This window comes from Vombatus ursinus, unplaced genomic scaffold (genome assembly GCF_900497805.2).
Source record: "Vombatus ursinus unplaced genomic scaffold, bare-nosed wombat genome assembly UNPS02005459.1, whole genome shotgun sequence".
In the NCBI taxonomy this organism is placed as follows: Eukaryota; Metazoa; Chordata; class Mammalia; order Diprotodontia; family Vombatidae; genus Vombatus; species Vombatus ursinus.
This window is the reverse complement of record NW_020945237.1, coordinates 1,513,326-1,535,810: the sequence shown is the minus strand read 5'-3', so window position 1 is coordinate 1,535,810 and position 22,485 is coordinate 1,513,326. Positions and strand designations below refer to the sequence as shown.

At 37.0% G+C, this 22,485-nt stretch overlaps 1 protein-coding gene across 1 annotated transcript in view; it reads right to left on the bottom strand.

The window, feature by feature from the left end:
* PEX1 (peroxisomal biogenesis factor 1) overlaps window positions 1-22,485 on the bottom strand; it is a 44,133-nt gene that overhangs the window by 7,390 nt on the left and 14,258 nt on the right. The window contains exons 6-19 of the mRNA XM_027847852.1: window positions 19,372-19,491; window positions 16,380-16,503; window positions 16,039-16,148; window positions 15,064-15,143; window positions 13,603-13,735; window positions 10,914-11,010; window positions 8,532-8,702; window positions 7,297-7,451; window positions 5,941-6,130; window positions 5,519-5,685; window positions 3,713-3,847; window positions 1,785-1,849; window positions 679-821; window positions 486-589 (exon numbers count right to left, since the gene is read on the bottom strand). Of these exons, the coding sequence (XP_027703653.1) occupies window positions 486-589; window positions 679-821; window positions 1,785-1,849; window positions 3,713-3,847; window positions 5,519-5,685; window positions 5,941-6,130; window positions 7,297-7,451; window positions 8,532-8,702; window positions 10,914-11,010; window positions 13,603-13,735; window positions 15,064-15,143; window positions 16,039-16,148; window positions 16,380-16,503; window positions 19,372-19,491 (1,794 nt within the window). The remainder of the gene's footprint in view (window positions 1-485; window positions 590-678; window positions 822-1,784; window positions 1,850-3,712; window positions 3,848-5,518; window positions 5,686-5,940; window positions 6,131-7,296; window positions 7,452-8,531; window positions 8,703-10,913; window positions 11,011-13,602; window positions 13,736-15,063; window positions 15,144-16,038; window positions 16,149-16,379; window positions 16,504-19,371; window positions 19,492-22,485) is intronic.

Sequence of the window (22,485 nt, the reverse complement as noted above, 5' to 3'; positions counted from 1 at the left end):
GGGAGAAAAATACTCTTACTCTGTGAGTAAAACAGGAGCACAAAAGTTCTAAGGAATTCTTGTTGTTCAGTCGTGTCTGACCCTTCATGACCCCATCTGGAGTTTTCTTGGCCAAGACACTGGAGTGTTAGCCATTTCCTCCTCCAGTGGATCCATTCTGTCTGGCGGTCAGCAGTGAAGTGACTTGCCGAGGGTTACACAGTGAGGAAGTGTCCAAGGCTGTATTTGAACTCGGGTCTTCCTAACTCCAGGCCCAGCACTCTAACCATGAAGTGACTGGCTGCCTCTTGGAGTAGAGTTCTAAGCTGCCTTAGACATTTAGTTGCCTCTTAAGTTCTTAGTTGCCTTCTAAGGTCTAGGGCTGATAGTAAGAAAAATAGTCCTCTTAACCAACTGCAAGACTACTGTTGTTATCTGATGGAAATAAAACTCACAAGGGAACACTATAGATTGCTGGTGTGGGACCATAAGTAAGAGATTATTACCTCGTCAGGGGGAGGACAGTATACACATTTGTCTAGTCGACCAGGCCTTAGCAGGGCAGGGTCAATCAAATCAGGGCGACTAGTAGCAGCCAATACATAAACACCTGAAGGAAGAAAAGAAAAAAATTCTCATTACGATCTGGTAACTTTCTTGCATGTGAAAAAAAGAAATTTGAGCACTGACAACGGTTACCCTCTAAGCCTTCGACTCCATCTAACTGAGTTAGTAACTGGTTAACAACGCGGTCAGTGACGCCTGTATTATCGTGACCTCGTCGAGGAGCAATGGATTCAAATTCATCAAAGAAAAGAATGCAAGGCTTGGCGGCCTGTGCCCTGGAAGAAACACACAGTTATGATCATCATCAGTTTTGAGAAAGTAAAAGTACTTTTTGTGGTAGATAAGAAATGGAAATAAAGCTGATGCCTATTGATCAAGGAATGGCTAAACAAACTGTGGTACATGAATGCGATGGAATATGACTGTGCTGTAAGAAATGATGACCAGGATGATTCAGAGAAGCATGGGAAGACTTACACAAATGGATGCAAAGTGAAGTAAGCCGAGCCGGGAAAACAGTGCAACAATGTCAGCGCAAAGAACAATCGCAGAATGATAAAGATGAGTGCTGCAAGGTTACAAAGAACAAGCTTGGCCCCAAAGAAAAGATAAGGAGGAGACACCTCCTCTAACTCCTTTGCATGGAATTTTTTGGGGGCCAGGGGGTGGGCTCCACAGGTATGGAATAATGCAGACAATGTCAGATTTTTTTTCACTGATTAGTTTTACTGAATGTTTTTCTCTTTTTCATTTTTAATAGCTCTATGGGAATAGAAAAGGGAAGATCCAGGGGTAAATTCAGGCAGCATAAAAACAAAAGATATTAATAAAAATAAACTAAAAGTGTAATACAAATTAATTCATGAATCCTAGTACCATAAGGTTACCATGGTAGGCAAAACATTTGCAAATACTGATCTTCAGAAGTTTAACTTTTTTCATTTTACTTATGGAAACTCTAAGGTTTTGTAGCTTGCTCTACAATACAAACAAAAATTTAGTACATGGTAAAGGAAGAATATTAGTCTATCTGTGCTTAAATATAAATCCCAATAAAAAATGTCAATTTACAAATAACATCCAATTGAATACAAGAATCTTTGACATCCAAGTTAGTTAATAAAACACAGGTTATAAACACAAACTCTATAAAGAATAAGTTATCAAAAAATTTCTAATAATGAAATATTGGTACATATTTCTTAACTTAAAATAGAACAAATATGTGGAGAACCAACCTGATAAAAATATCTCGAACAGCTTGTTCACTTGCTCCAATATATTTACTGAGTAGTTCTGGCCCCTATCAGGGAGAATATGATTCTATTAGCATTCAAAACAAAGTTATCACTTCCATATGGAATCTATTTCTGGTTATCAAAAGGCATTCTTAAGAGAACCATCACATATTTAAAAATCCAACATGAGGTGACGGGAAATTCAAAAAATAAGAACAATTAGCTGGTTTCTCCCATAATTAAATTAATGATTATGTTCTTTTACCAGCATATTCATACTTAAAAGATAAATACTTGGAAGATGATAATTTTTTTGCTTCACTGAAGTGATGTCCTTTGGTGCTCTGTCCTGGTATGGAGGTAACCCAAGGCCTGAAGACTGTACCAGTAGTGCACAAGCCCTGGCAGCTCAAGCCAAACATGGGCCCCGTCCAGGTCACGTGTCTGCTGTCTGAAGATAAACTTAGCTAAGTTTGGAGCAGGTCGATTACCAGCTGATGACTACTGTTGGCCACAGCATCTTATAACGGTGTCCATTCCAGGATGGTGGGGCTATGATTTGCCCTGGTAGAAGGAATACCAAAAGTGATGACATCCTCCAGCCTGCTGGCAGAGGCGCTACATCTCAGCTTCTGTTGCTAAAGAGACTCACCCTATTAGAAAACTCAGGAGACTCCAATTAGTGCGAAGAGACGTGGAACTCTTTGGCTAGCATCTTCATTTACTGATACAAATGTATGTAAGTTTTTAAAAGGAAAAGGAAGATAAAGGATACTTTTCTCTAAAAGCAAACTTTTAAATTCAACAGTTTAAACAGTTTAAATTTAAAAGTAAAACAAATGCTCCATTTGGTAAATCGATGTTTACTTTTCAAAACTAGGACTATTGCTATTAAAAATTATACTTCTTTAATATGAATCAGAAAAAAAAGATCAATGATGAAAAATAAATTGAATTCTTACAAAACACCAGTCATTATTCAAGACAAATATGTAAAACTTAGAATATATAACTCCTCCAAATTCTGGTTATTCTGGACATTATTAATGTAACATGTCACTTATATGTAAACACACACACACACACAACACACACACACACACACACACACACACACATTCTCTCTCTCTCTGCACTAACCAGCTTAAAACTAGCTTATGACTTTGGGCCACCCTGTATAAAATACTCTCAAAGTAGTCTATGGACAAAGGGCTAAAAAGCTTACAATTAAGGCCTAGAACACGAGAAGGGATGTATCTCTTTTTGACAGAAGCTATAGATTTTCATTATAGAAATTAGATTAACTATTTTCATGTAACCTTCCTATTAATAATCCATCTTACAACGCAATTTGTAGACTCTGGTCAGTGAGATTAAAGGTTCTTCCCCATAAAGGAAGAAGCAAAATCAAAATGCAGTTGATATACAACAAAAGGTAAACCTGGAAAGGGTAACACGCCAAAGAAAATGTGCTGAAACTTTGTTGTAATGACAAGTGCAAATAAGAAAACTGGTAACTGAGGATTCTGGAAAGAGAAAAGTAAGAGAAGAGGAATTTGCCAGGACACTCCAGGAAGGGGGATGCTCATTGGCTTAGCAGGCATATTCCCAAAGATAAATACATATATTATCTTTCTGGTATTAATCAGTCTTGTGTAAGCATGTATTACAGGCCAATTATCTCAGAACCTAAGTAAAAGAGCTACGTCAGTACACATATACACTTATGTACACATATATATACATATAGGTCTGCATACAGACACATATATTATCTGATTTTCCATTCAAGCAGCCAAAGGGTATAAAAAGTGAGATAATAATTTGATCTCTCACAGTAGAATATCATTATAGATAGAGCCTTCTAAATAGTAAGGCTGACTCCCCATTTCCCACATAATGCTTACCCTGTACAATGTTCAGCATACCTTGATACTGATAAAATTCATCCCACTCTCTCGTGCAATCACTCCCGCTATTAATGTTTTTCCTGTTCCAGGAGGACCATACAACAGTATTCCTGTCCTCTGTCGGATAGGCAAGTTTGAAAATAAATCCGGGTACTGAAAAATATGACAAAGAGCTGAATTCTAAAACTGAAGTGACCAATCAGCAGTTAAAATGCATTTAAAGAAAAAAATTCTTCAGAATCAGTCCAAACTGTGCCACTGTCAAATCACACAAGTGGTACCACTTGTTTGAATGCAAAAAGCCCAGCAACAGTAAGGTGCTTACAAGGCTAAAGTGCTTAATGAAACTGACAAATAATAAAATATTTTCTACATGTAAAAATATAGGAAAAATATATTAGCTAACAATATTTGCTGCACAAGAATTAGAACAGTTCAGTTAATATCTTCCATCTTACCCGCTTCCTTTTCTTCTCAGGTTATATATGGCATACTTGAAAATAAAGCACAGCATTAAGAAAAAAAATCACTCTATGACATCTGCTAGACTGTAAAGATTCTAAGGGCAAGACTGTTATCTTAGTACAGTTATTTTTACGTCCCTCAATGCCAAATACAGTACCTTCTACATAACAAGTACTTAGTAAATGAATGTTCATGAATATTACTTCCTCTCACCGTGTTCACTGGTTTTGATTTTGTCACATCCCAAAAGATATCAACTCAATATCAACTCAGCCCTGGCAGCTGGTGGTGCAGTGATCAGAGCTCGGCCTGGAGCCTGAAAGACCTGAGTTCAAATTTGACCTCAGATATTTACTAGCTGTATGACCCTGGACAAGTCATTTAGCCTCTATGTGCCTCAGTTTCCTCATCTATAAAATGGGGATAATAGCACCTGCCTTCCAGGGTTGTTGTGAAGATCCAACGGGATAATATTTGTGAAATGCTCAGCACAGTGCCTGGGACATAACAGGTACTTTATAAATGTGAGCTATCCTTCTCCTTCTCCTCCTCCTCCTCTCTCCATGACTATCACAGTCTTCTGGCATCTGAGTTCTGATCCTTGTTGCCCAGGTACAATGTCTGAGTTCTGAGCCCTGCTGACGATCCCTTTAGTTGGTGCTTGGCACAGGGCCTGACACACAGTCATAATTAAGTCTGAAGAAATGGTTGTTGACTCAATCTGCCATCACGGTAGCTGGCTGTCTCCTGTGCCAAGCCCCTTCTTCCCCAGGTTCTGGCCCCTCCCTTCAGATGCTTGGTCTTTGCTCCTTCGGTCCTGAGTGCCTCTGCTCACCACCTCAACCCAGTGACTTTCCTAGATTCTGCTGTATGAGTTTCGAACAGCTGAACTGCACAAACCTGCCTCAACCAAACTTTCTACCTATTCTGGCTGGTATCAGTTCTAAATTCTAAATCTGGCTTGATGTGTTGAATCGCCATCAAACTCAAACACCTTCCCAGCTCTCAGTCTATGCTCTCCTGCCTTGTACAAGTCTGAGTGCTGACTTTATCTGCTGAATAGAATTGAAATGGAGGATGTTTGCCTACAAGAAGCCGCCTTCTGTAATAGTAGTTCGCTCAAGCTCCTAGAAGCAAAGTTAAAATCAGTACTTTGCAGCTCTTTTGGAAGTTACTTCTTCCAATTAAAAAAAAAAAACCTTAAGGGCAGCTAGGTGGCGCAGTGGATAGAGCACCAGCCCTGGAATCAGGAGGACCTGAGTTCAAATCTGGCCTTAGACACTTGAAACTTACTAGCTGTGGGACCCTGGACAAGTCACTTAACCCCACTGCCTAGCCCCCCCTCCCCCCAAAAAATACCTTGGCTGGTAACTGGATGGTATCCATGAGAATCTGCCGAACTTCATGTAAGCCACCAATCTTGTCCCAGCCTACATCTTTAGGTTTATGCAGGTTTACATTTCGCAGAGATATTGGAGTGAAGCCTTTGAGACCTTTTTGAAAGTCTAATGTTTTTAGAAGTAATCCTGTTTTAAAAATAACAAATAAAATAGTTCTGGCACTTTGATATTCAACAAAATGAATTTTCTAGGCATCTGATGTTGAACAAAATGAATTTTCAATATACTTCACTTGTCTTAGTTCACAGTGCTATCTAATCAAATGTCTCCTTAACAAATAAAATGAAAAACAATTAAATCTCAATTTGGGCTAACTGCAATTGCATTTCTATATGAAGGAAAACACAGTCCTCAACTATAGATTTTGCCAGTAAAACATACCCTCCTTTGTGCACACGTTCCGGCTGGAGATACAGGCATGGACAGCTCGATCCACAAGCATTGTGAAATCTCTAGCTACAAAACCTTCAGTTTCTTTTGCAATACAACGCAGGTCAAGATCAGTGAATTTATCTACATCACAGTTAAGTTTATTTTTTATTACACAATGCAGAATTTCCTGTCTTTGTTCCTGGGAGGCAGGGGAAACATAATTAGAATTCATAATTCTAATCACATCTAAATTTTTTGCACATAATTTTTGAGAAAATTCAGTGTGATAAAGCTAACAATTATTTGTACTCATTTAAAAAAACTGTCTTAATAAATCAAGTGGAAATATGAATGCAATACACTTCTTTTCTGGGTCTTGAAATATTCCAAAAAATACATGAATAAATTAATATACTGATTATTACAAGTTGAGTATACAGGAGCAAAAGCAAAATTTTGTATTTTCAATCAAGGTTACTTAGTACTCTATGTTTTAGTCTGTGCTGATTTGTATTACTAAAACATACCAATGTTTTATAGACTAATTTGTATGAGCACAGATTCAAGGCTTAAAAGAAAACAGGCCAAGTCTAGGGAAAATCAAGATAATAACAAAAATGTAAATAAAATTTAAAATCCAGTTGAAGGTACAGGAACATTTATCTTATGCTTCACTGTGATGATTCTGAAGTGGAGTAGGCAATACAGGCTGATAAAAAAATTTTAGGCTAATAAACTTTAAAAAGAAAACCATCTACATTGCTGTTTTTCACCCAGCTGCTCTACCCCACCCCCACCTCCAACTCCCCACCCTGAAAAGGAATATTCTCTATTTATGATACGCAGTTCCCCTGGCAATCATACAGACAACTGGCACGTTGGATTTTTCTAAATACATTTCTTCCTTATGCTGGATTTGGCTTGTTGTAAATCCAAATACAATTGCCCTTTATTAGCCTGTGGACTTCCCTACCTTCTAATCCCATGTGCAAAGGAGTTTCTATGAGACCGATTTCATATGCTATTACCTAGAAATCAACAGAATTTTCCACAGGACTATCTTGGGACACTTCACGAAATCTCAATTAAAGGCAGGGAGCCTATGTGGGAGAGTAGGAAAAACACTGCCCTAACAATCAGGAGAGCTCACTGGGCCTGCTCCCAAATCCCTTTTGTACAAAGTAGGGAAGTATTCAAAAAGATGTTGATTTTGGAAGATGTTCTCAGTCACAGGTATATTAAAGCCTGAAATTACACGACTCATTTTTCAACTTGCCTTCTAAACCACAATACGAGGCTTTATTGTTCTTTCTACCCAGAGACAGCCACAAAGAGTTTAACCACTTCTTTCCCAAGCACTGTTACCTGATCTGGAACATTTATGGGCTGGAAGCTCTGAAATACGTGGATTCCTTGTGCAGAAACAAGTAAAGGGTGCAGAGAGTGCTGAGTCTGGCTTGTGGCAATCACAGCAATCAAACTCCCCATGGCCATAATCTCCTTGATCATGTCTCTCAAAGCTAAACATGAGCAACATTTCTCTATTAGCATAAAAAGCTTAACAGCAACAAAAAAATCTCTTAGGTCAAATGCACTCCATATGCTTTTAAAATTATAATGGTCCACAGATAATCTCTCATGGCTTTCTGGAAAATAACTTCACAACTATTAAAAAATATCTAACAGAGTATGGGAGACTGTGCAGAAATGAATAGTGTGTATTTCTCACTCCATGTGTCTGGTGATATTCTCTATCACAACATTTTGCAAATTTCAAGAGTGAAGTAGATACTATATAAAAATATTTTGGGGTCACTAATAATTTCTCTTTTACTGAATAAGTAAAACTTTGGCCGACAACTTCTAGAGGTGACTGGCCTTGATGAGTCTGCAGCCGAAGTGGGCGACAACACTGATAAATGCAGACTGACTTACTATGTATACAGGCTTGCCTCAGAATTAAGGTTCACAACCCCTTCAAGAGACCTACTAGAAGAGAAGGCTTTAACCTATCTGATGTTTTAAAATGAGAGCATTACAAAAGTCACTAACACCTCAGACCACGAACTAGCATACTCTATCATTTTCCATTTTAACACTGAAAGAAACTCCTTCACAAAAGTCCGGGAGGACAGAAGGCTCTAACCAAGAAGCCTCTGGTCCTTGTCCTACTGTGTAATTTCAATATGGGATAACTGCAGAAAGTTACTCAGACCTAGTTACTCAGACCTCAGAGACTACATCATCATAATAACTGCAAAGTGCTTTACATACATATGTTATCTCATTTGATCCTCAACAACTTTCAGGGGTACTGTTCCCATTTTACAGATGGGGAAAGTGAGGCTTAGAGAGATTAAGGGACTTGACTGAGGTAATACAGCTAAAAAGGGTCTGGGACAGGATATGAATATGGACCTGACTCCTGGTCTGAAACTCTTATCTACTATGTCTTAGAAATATTTACATAAACCACACAAGGCTGCAGAAAATCCCCCTTTACAAAGCTGCCCAGCAAAATGGCCTGGACAGCAATAGAGCCACAGAAGAAATTTTGCGGCAAGAGAAGATTGCCCCCAAGCAACCTCTAGCTGCCTCACCATATGCCAGCCGCTGACTCTGAACTGCATTAGGACCATGCTCCTGCTCAGGCATGGTGGATACACCGACAATATGATCCAGGTCATCCAGGAGAACCACAGACGGCTGCCTCCATATGGCTTCTGAGAAAGCTGCCTCCAGGACTTTCTGCACGTTCTCAGGTCTTTTCCCTGAAACACATTAAGAAATGCTCCAAATCTGATTTAGGGCTGCAAAGACTGAAAGGCCACACAGAAGTGGTTTCTGTTTAATGTGGACCTATTTCACGCATGTAGGGAACTCTAGGTGAGGCAAACTCTTCCACCAACTGCTGTGTGACAGTCTTAGCAACTGCTAAGAAAGTTTAGCTGGAATGCAATGATCTAAATTGAGGATTCAGATGTGACTGACCCACCAACTTATAGAAACTTGCTCACTGTGATGGTGGATGGTTAACAGTGAACAGGATAGTTTACCAAGACTACAGGCAGCTTTATCAACAGGTGTGTAGATTTATAAAGCAGAAAAATAGAACATACCATTTAAGTTCACAGGATTTTTTAGGACTATGGAAAAGGTACCAAAAGATAAGAAAAATATTGAAACATTTTAGCATCTAAAGAGATGTAAGAAATCACTCGATACAGCTTCCTAAACTGATTTAACCATGAAATATTTTAGGGTTTGAAATAAACTGATGGAACTTACAGTTGGTTTGAGGGATAGACTATTTACAGAAGAAAAGGGGGTTGGGGACATTTTGAAACAAAATAGAGGAAATTAAACCTATTGTAATATAGAATATTGTACCATGTAACAAATATTTTGATATATAACTTAATATTCTAGAAAAAAAATATTGCCACCAACAAAATTTTCTCAATGAAAGTCTAATTCACATTCAGCAGAGCCAGCAGGTTCCTGCAGAAAAAGATTGAATTAAGACTACCTTCCTGTCCATCCCACTTCCCACTCCCTCCCCCCTGCCATTTCTCAGCTGGAGAAATAAGGCCCAGAGGGTAAATCAAACGCACAGCAGCACACTTTGAGTCAATGGCAGAGATGGGAGTGATTCCCAACTGTCTGCTTTCTATTGAATCATACGGCCTTTCAAAAATAAAATGCCTATACTTATAATAATAGATCACTAAATCTTAAAACTCAAAAGGATCTGTGTCCAGAGGACACACATTCTCTGAATAAACTCCAGCTTGACAAATTCAGCAATTACCTGGATGTCTTCCCTGACTTGTCTTCACTAGACTAATTTTAAAGGAAAGGGGCAGTGCCCTCTTATTCCTAAGAAATGTGGAAAATGCGCTGATTCAAAAGATTGTACATGTGGACAAATTTTTTAGGGAAATTCTTTTAAAAATGAAAATCTCTTAAAAATAAAATTTCTTATTATTTTCATCCCAAATGAGTCAAAGGCAATAAAGAAGCTACCATTTTAAAAATAATCAAATCTTTATTTTTTCCTTACTGGCTGACAGAAGAGTCCCTCAAATACTTCATTCTTAAATTTAGCTATAAACCATTCATCATTAAAAGAAATCTGCATTTGTGAGAAAACTAAATTAAGTCATTAAAAGTTAAAGAAGCTATCTATAGAAAAGCTTAGAGAATAAATGTTCTAGGAAATATTTACTAATGAATCCTTATAATTACTGACCTAAAATAGAATCTTGCCTATTTTGATAACAAGACTCTAGATATAACAAAGAAGTAAAAGCAAACCAGCTTGGCCCTGCGGCTGCAGGACTATCTGCCCACACAGAGCAATCACTTTAAGGTTTACAGAAGGCTTTGTTCACATTTCCCTTTGGTTCAAAGTATAACCTGACCTCTTAAAATAGTTACCAAAATTCCCAACTATGTCAACATACAAGTCTGATGAACCTCCAAGTAACAAGTATAACATAATTCGTATTTCAACTTTGTTGCCTACACATATAGAATCACATAAAAGTAGGTAAAGAGCACAGACACGTACAAATGGGGCCTCACTGGCTACACACCCAGGAAGGAGCTCAGCACAAAAGACAAAGCTCACGGGTAGTTTGTTTACTTGCTGCTCCTAGAGAGCCCACACTATCACAAGAGTGACACTCCCAGCCAGCAACTCAGAGCAGCCCAGAACATCAAGCCAAGAAAACTCCTTTTTCTTCCTCCTTTCCCTTTACTACAGAACTGAAGCTTTACCTTTGAGTAAAGCCAACAGTTTCTACTGACTCTCCAAATAAGAAAAAAGAGCAAAACAAAAACAAAAAAGGACTAAGTGGACTCAACGTGGAAAAGATAAACTGAGAAGTTAAAGAAGAGTTGAATTTAACATTAAAGCACATTTTCTCTATGTCTTCTAAAAAGTAATTGATATATATAAAAGGTTATCATATGCCTACCTCTCAAGGCTTTACAGTCAATTACTTCCATGTGAGCATCCAGTCTATCAAATGCTTCTTTGCAGATAGCCTTAGCTAAAGTTGACTTTCCACTCCCCTAGAAAATAAAATTTTGCTAATAACTAAAACATATTAACTAATAAATCCAATAACAAAAAATGCTGGTAAAATGCAAAACTCATCCAACAATCAATAAGCAGTTATCAAGTACCTGATAGCCTTGTCCTGTGTTAGAGACTGTGTGAAATACACAAAAGTATTAAAATATGCTCCTTCCTTCAAGGAATTCATGATCTGCATCCCACGCAATGTAATTTTTCATAGTGAAAGAGTATAAAAGCCTAATATCTTCAACCATTTGGTGCTAGTTTAGACTAGAGACCAGCAAACAGTAGCCCAAGGGCCAACTCTGGCCCACTGCCCAGTGGGCCAGAGTTTGCCAAACCCTGGTTTAAATCTATCATTTCATATTTTTTTTTTCTCAATTTAAGTACAATAATGCCACTGGGAAGTGAATTATTTGGTCCTAATGACCCATATGTCAATATGGCTGAGGTGTCCTTCCACTTCTACAGAGAGTAACTTCTCCACAATGCCATCCTAGGAGAGTTCTGAGGCTCTGAGAAGTTCAGAGCCTCATAGACCTGGAGCCCTAATCTGAACAGCCCTCAGAGAGCAGCTCATCAGACTCCCTCCTTTCACAGAAGACAAGTCCAGAGGGATCTGTTCAAGTTCAAGTATGTGGTGTCAGAGAGAAGATTCAAGCTCAGGTACTCCTGTCACCTTATCTAGCACCAAACTACCCTTCTCAAAGAAGAAACCAAGCAAAGTGGAAAGGGAAAAACCACAAAAACACAAAAAGGCTTTCCACCCATGGTGGATGGCTTCCACCTCTTCTGAACCGGCTGAAGAACGGCAAATCTAATCCAACAAGGATTTTTTTAAGCCTATTACATGCAAGGTACTGTGCTAGGTGCTGGAAAGAAATAAAACAAAATAAGTAGCAGGTGCTGAGGATCACAGGCTCTTTAGATCATTTTAATACTGGGGGTATTTAAATGTGAAATCTTTCTTCAGTGACCAGTGAATTGATCCACTATGAGGGAAACTAAACTGCAATGAAAGTCACCTGAGCAGAGAAGGCCTGCAGTGAGGAGGGGCTGAGGGAAGGGTGGAACAAAACAGCACAAGAGGAGAGGACATCAGGAGCTGCAATCTGGACCACTGAAGAGACAAGTGTCTCAAATGAGGATGAATTGCAATACATTATCTTGGTCCTCTAGAGTTGACAAGGAAATTTCATTTTTTCCTTTCAGTAGAGAAGAAAGTGGGATGAAGAATGAAGCAGAAACTGTCAAAAGCAGCTGCTGTGTTGGTTCCCTTTGCTTAAAATTTCTGTTGTTGTTGTTACAAGGAATAGTTAAATGGGGAGGGGGAGTTAAAGGAAACTGACAGCGACCTAAAACAAAAAGTGACAACAGACTCTTTTGAGAAGGGAACACTGAAGATAATTTAGCATTTTCTTGGTGCCTCTGGGGCAGCATCACTGAACAGTAATCCATTCCAGTAATGTGTCCTGCCCAGGGCTACCCTCAGCAGGGATGCTGGGGGATGGCCCCCAGGGAGTGGTTCTATGCTGCCACTGTAGGTCAATGTTAAGTTGGGGTCTGTCAGTCCTGCCAGCTTCCACTGTCTGGAAGCATCCCTCCTTCCCCAGCTCAGGCTCTGAAATGAGAATTTGAAATACAACAAGAATCAACAGGCTCCAAGTGATTAGCTTGTCTCTGCAGTAAATGGTTTTCATTTGTTCGTTGCCATTTTGACTAGTTGAACAACTTTCTCCTATATTTCCAGCATCTTGGTCAAGTACAAATTAGCTGAAGTTTATGGAAATCTAATCTCCCGATAAATGTTTATTAGGGAATGTATCTTGAAACTCAAAGTGGATAAAAGCAAAACAAAGACAGAAGAATAATAATAAAATGATAATCAGAAAGAAAAAAACCATGCCAATCAAATGGAGGAAAAAAACATAAAAAAGTAATCTGAGCAGAATGAGACAGACTACTTCTGCGCCTTATAATAGTGGAATGGTAAAGATGTACCACTAGAAACACTCTTCTACTGGTAAGGAGAAAATATTGCAAGCAGCAAGAAAAAAACAATTTAAATACTGTGGAAATAGTCAGGATTTCACAAGACCTAGCGGCTTCTACTCTAAAACAGGGCTTCTTAAACTTTTCCCACTTTTGACCCCTTCAGCGCTTTTTAAATACCATAGGTCTTGGAACAGTATATTTCAAATAGCAAAAGAGTTGGGATTGCATCCAAGAATAACTTATTCAGCAAAATTGAGTATAATCCTGAATGAAAAAAAAATGGACATCTGACAAACTGAAAGACTTTCAGGTATTTGTAACAAAAAGACCAGAACTCAATGGAAAATTTGTATAGAAAATCCAGAAGAAATATAACGAAAACATTAAGGGCTAACTATAAGGCACCCATTAAGGTCAAACTGTTTACTTATTATATAAATGAAAAAGTTATCAATATTCTTAAAGCTGCAATCTTTTTTTGTATATAATTCTGTTTTAAGATAGTACTCAAAAACCAAAGATACAAACACTAAAAGAATACTATTCTTAAGCTAAGCATATGGGGAGCACACGGGAGCTGGAAGTACCACCTTCACTCCTGTGACAAGGACAGCTCCATTCCGAAGTCCTGCAACAATGGAAGTTAGTTGGCGAGATAAAGGTCGTCCCAAGAGACTATGGGTGACATGCTCCAGAGAAACTATTCCTTGTTTATTCAACCCCCTGCAAAACATACAAAGTAACAGATAATTCAACACTGAAACATAATGATAAAATATTGCTACTAAAAATCCCTAAGCTTTCTACATCAGGCTAGAGCATCTTAAAACAACAGAATAAAACGTTCAAAATTCTGATTATTGGAAAGAGTCTGATTTAGTGCAAAGTCAGAATTATGGATTTTTGAAATTCAGTGTTATTACTTTCATGTCCATGCAAAAATCAGGATGAAGTTAATTTGGCCTTGTATAGATCATTAAGGGATTTGCTTTAATTTTTTTAAAGGTTTTGTTTTTTGTTTCTGCAATTAGCATATCAGTTATAAATATGTACTTTATAAGGGTTCGGGTAAGATTAAAACAGGTTTTTCTCTTAAAAGATGCCCTCTAAAATCTTGTTTGCAATATCAGTTTACTTAGCAAATCTAATTGTTATAAGTAATTAAAAGATTCGCCTAGGTATTGCCTCAAATGAATTCTACATTGACAACTTAAACTACACTCCCTCAGAAAGTTCTTACTTTTATAACCTAGATTTTTCACCAATGCTAGTGACAGCACATAGAGAGTGCTTGGAGGCTAGTAAAGGGCTTCTCACGTTATCTCATTTGGTCCTCACAACAACTCTGAAAGGTAGGTGGTATTATTATCCTTATTTCAGATGAGAAAGCTGATGTGAGAAAAGTTAACTGACTTCCCTAAGGTCCCTGGCCCAGTAAGTATTTAAAGCAGGATTTGAACACAGGTCTTTGATTCTAAAGTCAGCACTCTATTCCAGGGTACCACTGTGTTCAAATTAGAGTTCTTTAGGAAATTACAGGTATTACCCATTTGTCAAAAACCTAGCTAAAAAATCCTGCCTGCTAATGATCTCGTCACCTTCATCTTCCTTAAGAGCTGTGGAGAGCACACTCAATCTTACCTACTACACTTATAAGAAAATGAGGGAATAACATAATTTAAATATTAAAAATGTTTCTTCAATGAAATTTTACAAATATAAATATACAATAATTTATACAAAGAATTACAAATTATAGTTGCTATAATCACAAACAATCAGGTTCACATCTGGCTTCTTTCCTCTTCTCACAAGCAGATTTGCAATGTAAAGTGGTTAACAAGCTACATACTTTGAGGTGTATGAGAGCCACATGAACTGCTGAGCCAAATAGCGCCTGAACGGACACACACAATCACTGGAATCATTAGGGAATTCATGAATGGGGACTTAGTAGTTACTGGCATCCATGTTGTAATGTCTGTACATAAAGACCCTAGCATAGAGATAGAATACTTTAAAACAAATTTTGCTTGGCCCACACTTCTTACCCTAAGGTGCTCAGTTTTAAAAAAGGAGTAAAGCTGGTTTCCTCAAAGCTTTCCTCTTGTGCCACAGGATATAGAAGGATCTACCACAACAAAGAAAAGTACCTTTAATTTTGAGAGAAGTATGATAAAGAAGCAGTTTTATTTAGGAAACAAAAAGCAAAGTTTCCCTCAAATACAATAATATGTACTTTTAGGAGACTAATATTTGTAGTATAAGTAACACGTTAAATCTTTTTTTTACTTCTGTAATCACTTTATTTCCTCATCTAACCAGGCATATTTACATAATTAAAACACTTCAGTAATTTGGCATTTGGATAATAACCTTATAAAACGTAATTTTACACTCTGCTCTACCTGCTAAACCACTCTATCTCCATGGTATTAGAACTTAGGAAAAGTTTAAAATAACAACTTGGTTTTCATTTTAATTGTGATGTTCGATCAAATATGAGGAAAGAAGAAACAGACTGCGAAGAATGTGAGGGACACATCAATTTGACCAGAAAAACAGGGAGCAGGCAGTGATCTGTTCAGAAAGTCATCTCTGCCCTACTGATGAAAGTCAAAGAAATCACAGCCTACCCAGACAGCAACACATCTCAACCCTTTTTCTCCCATAACTGGCAGTGCTGATAGTTCATTTTTATACATTGAAGAACTAAGATCAGCAACAATTTTATAATTAATTTCTTTAAAATATTTACTTTTTAGAAATTCTTAAAGATTTTGCAAACGATGATTTTATTTGCTAATAAAAGCATTCAGTGTAAATCTAACAAGTATAGTTACAAACTTTTATAAAGATATTATAGAAATGTTAAATCAAGTTTTTCTGTAATCCAGACATTTGGGTCTATAAATATGATCAATGGGGTGAGAATGTCTTCTACAGGATACTCATTTATATACGTTTTTTAACATAAAATAAGAAATCATTATTTTATTAAATATGCAGAATTACAAAATATTTACTTGTACATCAATCTTCTGGAGCAAGCTGGTACTCAACATAAAAACATTTTCTGAATTATTTTTTTCTGTTTCCAAAGGATGAACAATATTCAAAGAAAACTTCTTCAGCCCTATTGAAAAGATAATAATACTGACATTACTGTAATAATTAATATTTAAATCAAAATTAGATAATCCAGAATTTAAAAAGAAACATTAAACTGAGTGTTGCACCAGGTATGTAGTTTCTTTTAAAAAAAAATCTCATTTTAAATTATTTTGTTACAGTGCTGTAACTTAAAAAAGAGAGTTTTTTATTCATGTTTAAGGAAGGGAAATCCAAATTAACAAAGATTACCTACCATCTTTAAATGTCAAATTAATGTATTCTTCAGCTGACAGTATCCAGGGACAAGTTACTGTACTAGAATTCTGTAGCCATAAACCGAAAGCAGATTTGATTTCTTCTTCACTTATGTCTTTATGCTAACCATAAAAAGGAAAGAAAAACAAAGAATTATCTTGACAACTGTTTCTTTATCTTGTTGGTAATATTTATAGCTTATAAGATGCTCAGAAGGTACAAATAAGTGCTATCGTCAGAGATTCAAAAAAAACACTCAAAACTCAAAGCCTGAAGAATTAACAGAAGCAGGCCCTGTGCTTAATTAGTACAATTATTTAAAAATTGTGGAAGATGATAGTACATTTAATTGACATACAATTGAAAAAGCTTTCATATCATAACTCTTAAAGGTAATTTTTTGCTAGCCTGTTTCCATAGAAAGAAAAAGTAGTACAACAGTCCTCTGGGCTAAGAAAGAAGAAGAAATCTGAGGATAAATAAGCTTCCATGTTAATGTTTGCTATGTGGGTGAATAAAGATCTTAGATATTAGTATTTTCAGTGTCTTTCCACTCTCAACACTCCTTTCTTCTTTGTCACCTCCCTCTCTTCTTGTCACCCATCATTTCAACTATCCCTGCAAATCAGATTTATTTTTGGCCTCCTTTGTTTCTATCATCTCTTCTTCTCTTTTCAATCTAACCTCAGGCTAATTATTATGGATTATAAAGAAAAAGTGAGACATTATTATTTAAATAAGTAAAACAAAGAAAAAATATTATTTTAAAGGAAATAAATTCCCTGCATCTCCTGCTTTTTTCTGGATGTGTAACAGAGTTAGTTGTGGGAACTTAGAGAAGTCTCAAGAGAGTCATGAAAAAGCTTGATACCATCAAGCACAAGGGTTTGATATCAAAGAATGCTAGAAATGGAAGGGATCTAAAGGTAAAGAGGTGGAAGACAGATTGTCTTGTGTAAGGGGGAGAAATATATGATAAACCCAGAAAAGGTCTGGTCAAGTCAGGTGCGAAGGGTTTTAAATGCCAAAGTCCACCCCCCTTAACCATATAGGAAAAAATTTTTACGTAACAACTCATTTCTGAGACTAAAATCAGTGAAAATCCATATTCTGTAACTAACTGCTAATGATTCTTCCATACAAGGTACTCACTCGGCCTAGAGAGCAGCATTTCTGTGAAAAACACTAAATTTCAACAACTAAAAATATTCAAATATATAAATCACATGGCAAGCAATTTGGAATTAAGTAGATAGAGTGATTAAAATACCTATACCCTTTGACCCATAGATTCCATTACTAAGCTTATATCCCAAAAGATCTTTAATAATTCGAAAGTCTCTATAAACGTCAAAATATTTTTAATGGCACTTTTAGCAAAGAACTGGAAACAAAGGAGATGCCCAGTGACTGGGAAATGCTGAAACAAGTTGTGGCATGTGAATGGAATGGAATATTACCATGCTGTAAGAAACAAGCATGGTGAATTAGAAGAAGCATGGGAAGACTTACACGAACTGATGCAGAGTTAAGTAAGCAGAGCCAAGAAAACAACATACACAATGACTACAATAAGAGAATGGAAGGAGCCACAAACAAAAAAATGTTATAGAGCTGTAAAGAAGAGATAGATATAAGAAGATCTTCCCACTCCACCCCTTTGTAGAGGTGGGAGGTCCACAAGTGTTATACACTGGACATGTTTTCAGAGTTTATTCATGTATTGATCAGTTATGATTATTTCCACGCCCCCCCCCTTTTTGTCTTTAAAAATGTTATTTATTATATGGAATGGCTCTTGGAGACAGGAAGGAAAACTGAGAGAAATTCTGGTGATATGAAAAAAAGACACAAATAGAAACTTATTTAAAACAAAAAATGTAAATAGTTTAAAACCATATGTAAAATTTTAGAAATTTAATACATTACTATGGATATGAAACTAAGTCTAGTACTTTGTTCTCTTCCCACTAGGCTATAATAAAAATAGGTTTATCGACTCTAGGCTATCAATCTGACTTTATCAGGCATTTCCATGATTATATCTATAATGATACTCATTATCATCAACCTGAATGATAATAATATAACAATAACTATAGCATTTCAAGACTTAAGATACATTTTCTTCATAACAACCATGTGAGATAAGTTACACAAGTGTGGTCATTCCTGTCTTACTGATGAGAAAATGAAGGCTCAGAGAAGGTTAGTGATTTGCTCACAGAACCAGGACTTAAACCCAGGTCTTCTAATTTCAAGACCATTGATTTTTCCAACATATCTGGACATACCTTCTGAATCATGAAAGATGAAATTGTGTTCAGATATCAACTAGGAAAATACGATTAGAAAAGGAGGTGGGATGGTCATTCAATAAGAATGAATGATAACAGGTTGATAGGCTGAGTTCTATAAAATGTAAAAAGACCTGGATGAAGTGCTTCACCGAGCTGGGATTTATGGGAGGACATGGACAAAAATTCTAGAGGATGAGAAGGTATGGATGGATTGTTTTCTAAATTGATACCAAGATTAACACACAAGATGAGCTCACAGGCCCATTAAATGATAAGTATTTTTACTAAATAAATTCCTGTTATTATCTTCAAATTATTTCAAAACTGGTAACCTATTGGTAACCCTAATCCTAATCCCAGGGAAGTATTAACTCTGATAATTATTAATCAGAATGTGGGAGCTATACTACTTAACTGTAAGAAGAAAAGTAAATGGCTGAGTAAAATGGATATTGAAAGAATTTCAGCAAGACTTTCAAAAGTCAAAATTGTTGAGTACCTGTACAAGCACACATTGCATAATAAACCTCTCTTATGAGGTTTACGACAAGCTTCTTGATTTGGAACTTGGGACTTCTTGATTCAGCCAACATAAAGAAATACTACATCTGGGTTATACCAACTGAAACAACAGCATTACTTAGACTATACATGCAAAAGGATTTGAATGCAACATGAATTTGCACTCACTAAATTTTCTCTAGGTTGTAATTTGATAGATTTTGGAATCTGTGGGATTGATTCCACTGGTGATATTCGGACAGCTGAATGCATTTGTATATTCAGTCTTTTTCTCATGTCTTCTGAAATCTGAAATAAATATATACATATGCAGTGTTAGAAATCAATGTTCAAAAAATAGAAATATATTCAAAGTTCAATTCAGCTATAATGTTTCATAATAGAGATAACACTTCTTACTTCCACAGTTTCAGATGAAATTATCCAAGTTAATAAAATTATTGAGTGCTAGGCAAGACTTATTTCAGACAGAAGGAAAAAAAGCTCTAAAATTAAAATTTTAACCTCATTTTCCCCTCTTCTTAGAACTAGTGCTGTGCAAGGATATACTTTGAATTATCATCTAAGAGAGCTTTCAATATAGTTTTCTTTCAATAAGATAGATTCAAATTAATCTCAGTTTTTTAGTTGAGCTACGTGTGGATTAAACTGTATCTTTTAGAACTAGAAGCTTCAATTAACAGAACTTGTACCTTATTTAAACTTTTTATCATTCCTAATGCCTAACACAGTGTTCTATAGTAGAATATTTGTTGGTTGAACAAACAAGAAATGGTGGTTTGCTAGGAGGAGTAATCATAACTAACCCCACAAGGCCAGAGATCAGCCCTACCAATTCTAGACAGAAGCTGTAAATCTAAAAGCAAAAGATAAGGGCCCCCCCCCCAACTAGGATGTTTATATATAACAATAAAAGAGTTAAAAAAAAAAACAACTCAATCTCTTTTCACCATCTATATTAACCTCTGAAGCCCAGGTTTTAGCTGTAGTATCTTTAGACAGAAGCCGTAAAATAAACAACCTATAAGTATATACAAAAGAGTGAATAATTTAAAAGAATAGAAATGGTAGGAATAGAAGAGAATAATCCCCATCTGATGCCCAAACAAAAATTTGCTGCACTTCCCTCAGATAAAATCTTAGCCAATCGATATTCACTGCTTAGGAAAGGGGTCTCTAATTAATGAATGAACTATGTTCAACCAAACCTGACCTCGTCTATTGCAAAGTGGCAAAGATTTGACTACTTCCCACTCAACAGTCTGTGGGTATTTCCAAAAATCAATCTATCAACAAAAAAGTGTGGAAACTGCTGTTATGCCCCCATCACCAAAGCACATGGGCACATCATTCAGGATTTGAAATTTATGGACAGCCCAACTGCCTTCTTGTCTCTGGCTCCAGTATTTCACTAATAGCACCTACCCAACCACATCAATCTGCATGCTTTGAACAAATAAAAGCAGCTCCTACCAACTAAAATGATGGGAACCCAGTGCCTAACACTCCAGGCACATGGTAGGTATTGAAATGCTATTGATTGGAAATTCCTGGCCTAGGAGGACTTTTCTCAGGCTTCTTCTATCTTTTTTTCCTTCTTCTTTTTTTTTTTTTTTGCTCTTCATCTTTTAACTCTACTCATCTAACCAATTAAACAATATTTATTAGGTGTCTTCTATGTATGAGGCCTCATGCTAGGCCAGGGGTGAGGAACCTACAGCCTCAAGGCCACGTGTGGCCCTTTAGGTCCTCAAGGGCGGCCCTTTGACTGAATCCATACTTCACAGAACAAATCCCCTTAATAAAAGGGGATTGCTCTGTAAAACAGACTCAGTCAAAAGGCCGCCCTTGAGGACCTAGAAGTCCACAGGTTCCCCATCCCTGTGCTAGGCACAGTAGGAATACACAGAAATATAAGACAAGATTCTTGCCCTCAAAGAGTTTATAATCTGGTTTGGGAGACATGGCATAAATGGTAATAAAACGTTAACTGTCAGTCCAAAGCAGTATGAGTGCTATTATAAGATAGTGTAATATTAACAGTCAAATAAAATGCTGACTATTTGGAGAGGTTGGAGGAAGGAAGTTTCACTGGTTGAAGTGCTCCAGAAGGGTCTCCTGGAGAAGACGGAAGTGAACTATGCTATGAAGAATGAATGGGGGGCAGCTAGGTGATGCAGTGGATAGAGCACCGGCCCTGAAGTCAGGAGGACCTGAGTTCAAATCTGGCCTCAGATCAAACACTTGACACTTACTAGCTGTGTGACCCTGGGCAAGTCACTTAACCCCAACTGCCAAAAAAAAAAAAAAAATTTAAATTAAAAAAAATGAATGGGACACGGGTAGGACAAGGAATGGCATTCTAGGATGGGTCACTATGTCTGAGTTGGTATGGAGCTTTAGCTAAACAGACCAGTTTATCTGAACAGATGTGGAGGGGCAGTGTGGGGAAAAGAGAAACTATACTTCGGAGTCACAGGATGAGGGTTGGAATTCCAACTCCATCACTTTACTATTAATGTGACCTTGGAGAAGTCCCCACTTAAGCTCTTTGGGCCCATTTCCTTATCTTTAAAATGAGAGGGCTGGAACAAAGGACCTTTAAGGTTCCTTCTGGTCAGGTCTGAACTCTATGAACATATAGATAGCAGCATTAATAGAAATAGAAAAAAATTAGGGTCAGTCAGTTCTGAGGTGATAAGGATGAGCTCAGTTTTTAGAAATGATGAATTTTAGTGACAATGGGATAATCCAGATAGAAATACGCAGCAGAAAATTGGATGTGAAACTGGCATATGAGGGGGAAATCAGCATCTGAGATGTTGTATACATAAAAGTCACCCATTCCCAGCTGGTAGCTACAGGCAGAGGAGATGATGTCTTCTCCAAGGAAGCTCTCCTTTATTTAGTCCTTTCTACATCCCTAAACTTTTTCCTCTATGGAACTGGGATAGTTTTCCCATGTTCCTGGACTTCTATAGCATCCACTTTCCCCTAACACCTGACAGCAAGCCAGACTTGCCTCTGCTCATAAGACACAGAGGAAGAAATTACTGCAGGCAGTGGAAGGTCTGGGGTGAAGTGAACACACCACCACTTATAGGCTTCGCAGCAAATTGCCTAAAAGCAAAGAGATAATCTAGGGACAAAATCTTTTTTGCTACCAAACAATGGAGGCAAAATAGGGTAATAATTCATCATAGTACCTAATACAACTTGCAGGTACTTAATAAATACCTACTGATTGATTACATTCAATTACAATGGTACTTTTCATTAATC